This window comes from Lycium ferocissimum, chromosome 4 (assembly GCF_029784015.1).
Source record: "Lycium ferocissimum isolate CSIRO_LF1 chromosome 4, AGI_CSIRO_Lferr_CH_V1, whole genome shotgun sequence".
Classification (NCBI taxonomy): domain Eukaryota; kingdom Viridiplantae; phylum Streptophyta; class Magnoliopsida; order Solanales; family Solanaceae; genus Lycium; species Lycium ferocissimum.
Genome location: NC_081345.1, coordinates 26,131,081 through 26,140,952, shown reverse-complemented (window position 1 = coordinate 26,140,952; position 9,872 = coordinate 26,131,081). Strand labels below are relative to the sequence as shown.

Here is a 9,872-nt window from a genome sequence, read left to right as displayed (position 1 = left end):
GGTCCTGGGTTCGAGTCACACTGGAGGGGAAGTGTGGAAACACTATAAATCCTCCTAAATGGGTGGAAAAAAAAAAAAAAAAAAAAAAAAAAAAACATATTCAACCCATTTTCTTCCTCCATTAACAACACTCATTCAACCCATTTTCTTCAATCCATTTTCTTCCTCCATTAACACACACACATTCAACCCATTTTCTTCCTCCATTAACACACACATTCAATTTAATCATCAATCATAAAGAGCTTATTTTCAAGAAACATTCAACCCATTTTCTTCCTCCATTAAAACCCATTTTCTTCAACCCATTTTCTTCCTCCATTAACACACACACATTCAACCCATTTTCTTCCTCCATTAACACACACATTCATTTGAAGGCAAATCAAACACCAAAATATCTCCTCCACCGAAATGGCATTATGTTTTAATGGGTCAGACCCATTTTCATATTGGTGTTATGCTTTGCTGCCGCGGCGGCGGCGGTGTGGCGGCGGTGGTTGGGGAGAAGAAGAAGAAAGAGAAAAAGGAGAAAGAAGAAGAAAAGAGAAAAATAAATTGCATTTAACAATTGAAATGTGGAAGAAAAGGGAGGGTGGGGGTGGGTGAGAGGATAAAATATAAATAAATTTTTAAAAATTAATTTTTATTAAAATATAAAAAATATTTTTACTGCTTTCACTGGCTATAATTTTTTTTTTTGTCACGTCAGTCGAAAATGGTACTAAAATACTGAAAAATTAAGACTGGGGGGTAATAAGTCGCCCGCAAAAGTTGGGTGCGTCATAATTAATCTGGCTATACGTTGGGGGGGTTTTTATGTATTTTTCCCTAATTAAAAATTAAATATGTTTAGTCAGTTATCATAAGAATTAAAATTATAATTTATCAATAATTGTATACCAAAATTGATATAAGATCACATAGCCTTTTTAAATCTATATAAGGAATGTAATATCCCTTGCATCTTTACTCCAAATAGGAAAATGGAACTTCCCATCCTTCTTATCTTCTCCCTCTCATTTTTCTGGTTCATCATCAAGCCATATGTCCAATCTAAATCAAGAAAAAACTTACCACCAGGTCCCACTGGCCTCCCAATAATTGGCTCACTCTTAAAACTAGGTTCAAAACCAAACCAATCATTAACCAAGCTAGCCAAAATCCATGGCCCTCTCATGACCCTAAAACTCGGTTCACTCACCACCATAGTAGTCTCTTCAGCCGATGTAGCTAAAGAAATCCTCCATAAACACGACGAAACTTTCTCAGCACGAATTGTACCTGTCGCTGTTGCTGCTCAACCTAACCCTGAAGGGACGATAGCATGGGTCAACGGCGATCACACGTGGAAGAAAAAGAGAAGATTCCTTAGCACTCAGATGTTTACTAACCAACGGTTAGATTTACTACAAGAACTACGTCACCAAAAGGCTGAACAACTAGTGAACCACATAAGGAAACAGTGTGAGGATGGTGTGGCTGTTGATATAGGACGTGTTGCGTTTGCGACCACATTGAATTTAATTTCTAACACGATTTTCTCGATTGATATGGTGGACCCGGAATTCAAGACGGCTCATGAGTTTAAAGAATTGGTTTGGACGATTATGGAGGATGCTGGGGTACCCAATTTGTCTGATTATTTTCCGGTACTAAAATGGCTAGATTTGCAAGGAGTGAGACGTCGTATAAGGCCAGCGTATTTAAGGTTGCATGAGATATTTGATGAAGCAATTGAGAAGAGAATAGAAGATAGAGCTGCAGCTATGAAGAAAAAAGGGGATTTCTTGGATGTACTTCTTGATCAATGTGAAGATGATGGGTCTGGATTTGGTACAACTATCAAGCCTCTTATGGTGGTAAGTGTTTCTTTCTTCAAGTTTAATTTTGAGTTTCCTTTCTCTGTAACAATCATTAGTATAAGATTTTTTTTTTTTTGCTCTTTAATTCTGAATTTTGTGTTTCCCTCATACAGTCTAATCTTTCTATAATAATCATCCACCATAGTAATATTTTCACTATAATTATTAAGATTTTTTTTTTTTTTGGGTGGTAACTAACTATCAAGTTTTGGTCGGAATCGATTTTCATATTATGTTATAATACATGTTCTATATAATAACATTTCACTATAGCATCGTTAAATCCGACAAACAAAGTCGTTTTAGAGAAGTTTAATTGTATTCACGTGTTTATTTTTATGTTGATTTTGGATGTGAGAAGAAAGTATTAACCTATCAGTCACGACGTATTAATATGACAATATCTAATTGAGCATGGAATTTAAGTAAAAAACTGAAATTTGAAAATTTGTAAGCTAAAATATGTTATGGACATATTTGTGCCAATAGATTATCTCATCAAAATTTTCCATTTGTAGCATGTGATGTGTTTCTTCAAAAAAAAAAAAAAAAAAACATTATAAAGTCTCAAGACAGATTACTCGTAGATATTTTTTAAGTGGTGTAGTGGTACTAGTATTGTTTTTTAGCAATGTTAAAAGTTAAACTAGTACGTAGTGGTCGTTTGGTGCATGGCCAAAATTATCCCGGGATTATAATTCCGGGACTAATTTATCTCATATCTTGGGACTATTTTATACCATCTAGGAGACGGTTAAAAATAGTCCTGAAGGATAAAGATATCCTGAACTTATACCATGTGATGCATTTTATATTTTGTTTTAAGCGATAAATTTATTCAAAATAAATTTATACCTTCTACTAAATATGATACAAAAATTAGTGCTGGGATATCCCAGCTTATACCTTCTACCAAACGAACCCTCAGAGTCTAAAAGAGCACACGTTTCTTGGTCTAGAAAGCAACTTGTCATACAGCAAATGATTTGACTGTATGGAAAACTTAAGAAATAAAAAAGGCCTATGGGACTATGATTAGTTATTTTGTTTAATGCTTAGTGGAAAGTTTGACATATTTATTTATTTCCTCTTTGATTTAATTTGCGTATCAAGTGGATCATGTCTCCGTATGGGACTATGGGGGCGTGTCCATTTCATAAATCATCAAAAAGATACAAAAACGACAGGAGTAATGGGACAAATTGCTTCCCAACTAAAATGTAAGTAAATTAGGATATTAAGATAAATATTTTATCTATTAAAATGCAAATTGTGATCTAGAAAAGATTCTAGATTAACCAAATCATTTCATTGTATTATCGCAGTCACTCGTCAGAGTTGAAAAATAAGGGCGATTACTAATTAATTCATTATCTAACTGCTGTTTCTGTAGAGTCTTGTGTACTTTGATAATTTATCATTTATCAATAAAATGCAGTTAACTTGGAAAAAATAAAACTTACCTACTGGAACGGAGCAGATAATTACAGTAAGATTATTTCTTATTAAAAAACAGGGGGAGTGATAACGCATTAGCCGGTTGTCACATTCACTGGCTATGCTCAGCGTAATTGCAAATAAATCTCTATATTACATTTATATATCTATTTATACCTAACAAAATGCTAACAAACATTTTTAATTTATTTAATATCCGTCACGAAAATCAAGAAACAAATGGATAATTTTTAAATTTATAGCATTAAGCATGTTTAGAATTTATCTACTATATGTAATAAAAAAGAAATTAAAGATATTAAGCATGTCATACTATTTTTTTACTATAAAAGCTTCTCATTAAAAATAAAATAGAAAGTGTAAAGTATATTATTTTCAAATATAAAAGTGCGTCATTTGTTTTAGAACGAACTAATAAAGAAATAATGTCACATAACAGGATTTATTCATTGCCGGAAGTGACACATCCGCCATAACAACAGAATGGGCAATGGCCGAACTCCTTCGAAAGCCTCAAGAACTCAACAAAGTACGACAAGAAATTATTCAACAAATAGGCACAGAAAGGCCAGTGAAAGAATCAGACATCGTCAATCTCCCATACCTTCAAGCAGCTGTGAAAGAAGCCATGAGACTTCATCCAGCAGTTTCATTACTCTTACCACACAAAGCCCAAAACGACATAGAAGTGTTGGGCTATACTGTGCCCAAGGACAGTCAAGTTTTTGTGAATGCTTGGGCGATTGGAAGAGACCCGAAATCCTGGGTAAGGCCACTAGAGTTTCTGCCTGAAAGATTCATGGAATCTAGTGTGGATTACAAAGGTAGGGACTTTGAGTTTATACCCTTTGGCGCGGGTCGGAGAATTTGTCCTGGAATACCACTGGCTATAAGGATGGTGAATTTGATATTGGCTTCTATTATTCAACCATTTAGTTGGAAGTTACCTGATGGGATGGTTCCAGAGAAATTGGACATGGAGGAACAGTTTGGAGTTAGCTTGAGGAAGGCTACTCCTCTTGTTGCAATTCCTAGTATGGAAGAAAATAAGGTCATCTTTTAGTGATTTGCTACTGTTTTTTTTTTTTTTTTTACCTTAATGGGATTGTTCCTATGAGCTATGTGATTGTGAGAAGTATATTTATGTAAGGTTTGGGTTATGTATTTTTCTAAAAATAAACATTTAGTTGGAGACAAGAAACTCGAAATCAATAAAGAACTTTGATTTGTCGAATCAATATTTTTATTTTTCGAGCTACTTGTTTGTAAAGGAAGAGAAAATTACAAGTTGTCAACACTTCAAGTTTTCAGTACCAATTATTGTCAATAGACTGGTGCAAAGTTGACACTTTTGGATTTTTTTTTTAAAAAAAAACCTTTCCAGGATTTAAGTCCTGGGCTGATGTATTACTACACCGTACTCATTGTACCACGTCACAAATTGCAAGCAATCTGGGACAAATAGGGGAATATTTTAACTACACATGTTACACATTCTCACCAAACATGAAGGCTATACAATTAGCTAACAAAGAAGTAGGCCTCATCATATGTGATCCTAACATTAGGCAACTGCATTCTATCCAAATTTCACTTCAAAAAAAAGGATAATTTGTGGAGGTTAAAAGTTGCTATTTGCAGGGGTTTTAGGCTCCTCAAGCAATTAGCGGACGCTAAAACTCTCGCAAATTGCAACTTTCAACCTCCGCAAATTATCTATATTTTTGTAGTGAAAAAATAGGGACCTTTAGCTCCCCTGTCGGAATCTGATTAAAGCTGTGATTGAGAGTAAGTTATAATCAAGAGCTGTGGCCAATTTAGCAAGGAAATCAGCCACTTTGGGATATATCCCTATTGACTACACTTTTTTTTGTTAACTGTTACATTAGTTATTACGTTCAACTTCAAGATATACTACAGAAACCAAGTATACTAGACTGGTTCCAGAAAAACATGTATGAAGACTAAAAGAATAAAAAAATTGAATAATCGTATCCGTAGGAAATTTGAAATTTTTGACAAAAAGTCCGACCATAACGTGGCTGACGGAAGCTGCTCGTTGATTCCCATTTCTTAAGTTTTCATATATTTATGGTAGGTCCATTTTAGTATAAATAAAAAGAACCCAAGTGTCACTTTGATATACTTGTGTCAAATAAGGATATAGATAGTGAATGCTAGCATATGTTTGGACTTTTTGACATTATTGCCCTTATCTGCTTGTGTCTCTCCACAATTTCGAACTTATGGACCGGTAAACTTGGTATCATGCCTTACTTTCATCTTGATTAAGAGAGAGAGCGAGTAAATTAAAACTGACACTCAAACTAAAAAATTGTTACCCTTTGATTAAATTATTATGGTAGATTAAAAATAATGAAAATTTGCTTCAAAAGGTAGAATAATAAATTCCTTTCTTCTCCTTATAAACAATATTTATTTGTTTCACTATTTCTACAACGTCCCAAGTGTAGCATGTAGATGACAATCCAAGTAGTGATGTAATTTGTAGATATGGGCGTGACCCAAAATGCCAAAGCACGTGGACATTAGCTTTTATGTGCTACCTTCTTATACGTGATTGTTATCTAAGTTTGATATTCTAAAGAACCTCGTACATACAACGCTAAATTAGTTATCAAAGACTTTAATCAGAAAAGGAGATTTAATTTTGATGAGATATTTTCTCCTATTATAGAGATGCATGCATGTCATCCATTCATGTGGTTCCTAGTTTTGCTAACTTTAACATCATTAGCAATAGGTTTGGCCAAAACTCCTTATAGCTAGGTTACTTACTAATTAATCTCATTGAACTGAAACTGTCCTCCCCTTCTTTTTCAGAAGATAGAAGTCGTCTTCTCTTTTTCTTCTTCTTCTAACTTGCTTCTTTCTTTTTTTTCCTTTCTTGAAAATTTTTGATGCTGTTCAAGTTCAATATTTAGGAAATAACTTTACAAATAAGAAGACCTACGATTTTGGAATATTAGGCTTTTTCAGTTTTCTCTCTCCTTTTTTTTGGGTTTTGTATTGGCCAGTTAATAAGCCAAATGGGAAATGAAACGTAAGTTGCTATATTTTATTTTTATAAGTTGATAAAATGGAGGATTTAATTTTTTTCCTTTACAAAAGATTAACTTATTAGCCTGCCGTACTAAACTGGAGGAAAGCAATGGTCTCAATTATATAATACCACTACGATATAGTTCAAAACATCTACATCTTAATTAAATGAATAAGGTTATTTTGACATTAGATCTTCTCGCTAATTAAAGGCCGCCTTAAATCTAAGAACAATTAAAGATATCCAAGTTGACAAACGCAACAGGATAGAAATGAATGCTAATTTAGTAGAAGACGTAAAGTCTGTAAATCAGACCTGCTAATACATACCTGACAGGTTTCCATCCAATGACAGAAGGTTGATTATATAATCAGATCTATATTGGAAAGCCTTGAATTTAAAGAGTCGATATATAAGCGTTTAAATAATGAAGATAGGAATAATACGTTATTCCCTCTGTTTCTAAATAAATAGTGTTTTAGGCTTTTCATTTTGTTTCAAAATAAGTGGTGCTTTAGGATTTTAAGAAGAAATTAATCTTATTCTTCTAAAATTACCTTTATCAATCAAGAATCATGAAATAGCTTTTCTAAGAAAGAGATAACTTAGAAAGAGGTAAAATTTAATTAGGATTAGATTAGTAAAAACACTCCTGATTTTCTAATAGTGAACAATTCATAAGCTAATATAAAACGGAGGGAGTATTAGACATGTGTCAAATTAATGAAGATGGGAATAGTACGTTATTAGACGTGTGTCAAATTAATGAAGACGGGAATAGTACGTTAGGTTGGGATAGGGAATATGTTGTGGAGGAAATGAAGTTAGCTTATTCTTATTCTTTCCATAGAATGAGGCATTAATGTTGTCTAGTGTCTACAACTGTGTTTAATTAAAAGTTGGCAGAAGTACACTAGCTAAGCTCATTATGGTTCGGTAGACTAGGCGTTTATAATTCGGGTTCTTATTTTTGGTAAACCCAACCACCATCCGGCCTACAAAAGCTAAATTAAAACTGGTTTGAATGTCAAAGATAATGTTGTTTTCTTTTTTCCTTAAAAGGTGATTGATTTACTCTCTTTTTTATTTTTTTACTTATTTCATAAAATGGAAAAATAATTAATAATAATAACGGCAAAATGGTACTCCCTTGCAAATAAGTGACTCACAAAAGGGAGATTTTGACAAATAGCCATTCTCCGGACCGTTTATCAAATTTAGCTATATCTCAAAATAATTAAGTGCTTAGTCACTTTTTAATACGCAAAAAGTATTTGGACAAATATACTCTTATTTTTTTAAAAAGACCCTACTACAAGGGTTGTTCAAACTCCAGTACACAATCAGGAAGGTTCAACTTCTACAAATTGAAACTTAAGACATTGTCCCTGAGCTTAAATGGAGGTATCATCAGTGGAATAATCCTTCTTACATTATTTCACATATAACACCTTCTTTGAACTCCTAGACACAATGATGGAGTTTCAACTTCTCAAAAGAGGTATCATATGTGAATAGCCCTTTTCAAATTATAATCATACGTACTTATTTCACTCAAGATACTTATTTTAATTATATTTATTATTGTTCACTCATGGTATATACCACTATAAAATTCTATCATTATTTCATTTATAATACCTATTTCTGACACACAGAAAAATCCTTGGAGTTTTGAATTTTTATAGATTCAAACTCCATGAGTAGTTCCTACGGTTCGAATCATTAGTCAATTGACAGTTCCTAGAATTTCAACTCTTTATAGGTTCAAACTTCATGAAATGTTCTTGGAATTTCAAATTCCAAAGTGTTTTTGAACTCCGGCACATTGTGCTGCAATTTTAGTTGTCAAATTTTCAAACTCCAGCATCATATGCTGAGTTTTTCTGTATTTTAGCTACGGATATTTTTAATCAAATGTTATTTTCACATTTAAAAAATAATTTTTCCTCAAAAATTGATGACATCCCACTTAATATTTTTCGGGCAATTTGCAAGATTGCCCTTTGCTGGAGGTGGTCTTTAATTTTTAACCCTCAAAATGGTGGTCTTTAAAATTTGCCCTTCGAGCCCAGAAATTACTGCCTTTCGTGAAATTCTGCCTTAAAACGAATTTTCATGAGCCGAAATTACGCATCGCGCCTACGCAAATTTGCTCAAGGCCTACATGGGTAGATTTGCAAAGTTCACTAGCTTAAATTTGGCTTGTGATTTTTTTTTTTTACTGAGTTGGGGTTTGAATTCACAACTTCAGGGTGTTAAGCGAAGGGAAATACTTAAAGACCACCAATTTGAAGGGCAAAAATTAAAGACCGCCCCAAATGAAGGGCAATCCGCTCAAAAAAAAATATTTTTCCTCATAAAACTATGAAGTGATGGTTGCTGTCTTTGGGTTCAGAGAAGCTTTAAACTCAATCCTTAAGGCCCATCATAAGCAGATTGTATATCTGTTTTCCGCCCAAGATCAAAGAGATCATTAGAAGGCCCAAGAATAAGACTCAAACTAGAGAGAAAATTCCAAAATTGGACTTTTATTATACCCTTATTGCCCAATATCAAAGTCAGATCCAGACTCATTCAGCCTGAAAAGAGCCCAGATAAAATTTTAGGAAAAGCACGCATAGTACCCCTTGGCCGAAAGTTAATAACGCGACATTGCCTCCAGCAAAATTAATTACACCAAATACCTTCTCGCTACTAAATTTTTACCCGTGTTGCCTGAGTTTTAAAAACGCACGGCTGGTCTTCCTTTTTTGTCCTTTTCCTATATTTGTGTTTTCTCTTTTTTTTTTTTTTTTTGTCTTTTAGTTTTTCTTTAAAGATAAATATAAAATACAAAAGATATAAAAATATTAGCTAATTATTTTTAGTCTAATAAAAATATTTATGAAATTAAACAATTAGACTACAAAAAGAAGTAATTAAGAAAAATACTAAAGTCATTAGTTTATCTATTAAAATTTAAATTAATAGAAAATATACTTTTATGAAATTTTTATCTTTTGCAAATAAAACAAAATTTATATTTAAAATATGACTCTATTTTTTTCCACAAGTAAAATTTGCTAAAAATAATAACAAAACAAAATATATCAAAATTAAGTTTAATCTATATTTTGTTTTTTTTTTTTTTTATAAAAAAATTTCTTTTGAATGGATGAACGAACCTGTCCTTTATGATACCCTGTCAGTAGATGATATACCATATAGGTATCATAAAAGATTGAAGAGTTTTTTTGAAGGAATGAATCAATTCTTTATGATAAGTAATTTAAACGTCTCAAATGATATATATGGGGGTTATCATAAAGGAATAAGGAGTGTTTTTCTTGAAGAAACGAACCATTCGTCTATGATACCCTGTCAGTATATATATATACACACACTATGTGGGCATCATAGAGGACTGAGTAGTGTTGGAGTGAATATGTCATCTATGATGCTCTATCAGTATATGATATATATCAGGTTGGTATCATAGAAGA

The 9,872-nt window shown here is 32.7% G+C and overlaps 1 protein-coding gene across 1 annotated transcript; it reads left to right on the top strand.

The window, feature by feature from the left end:
* The first annotated feature begins 957 nt into the window (after positions 1 to 957).
* LOC132051992 (geraniol 8-hydroxylase-like) lies at positions 958 to 4,557 on the top strand. The gene is made up of 2 exons (XM_059443310.1): positions 958 to 1,862; positions 3,763 to 4,557. The coding sequence occupies exons 1-2, from the start codon at positions 987 to 989 to the stop codon at positions 4,384 to 4,386; spliced, it is 1,500 nt and encodes a 499-aa protein (XP_059299293.1). The 5' UTR covers positions 958 to 986; the 3' UTR covers positions 4,387 to 4,557.
* Positions 4,558 to 9,872: the final 5,315 nt, after the last annotated feature.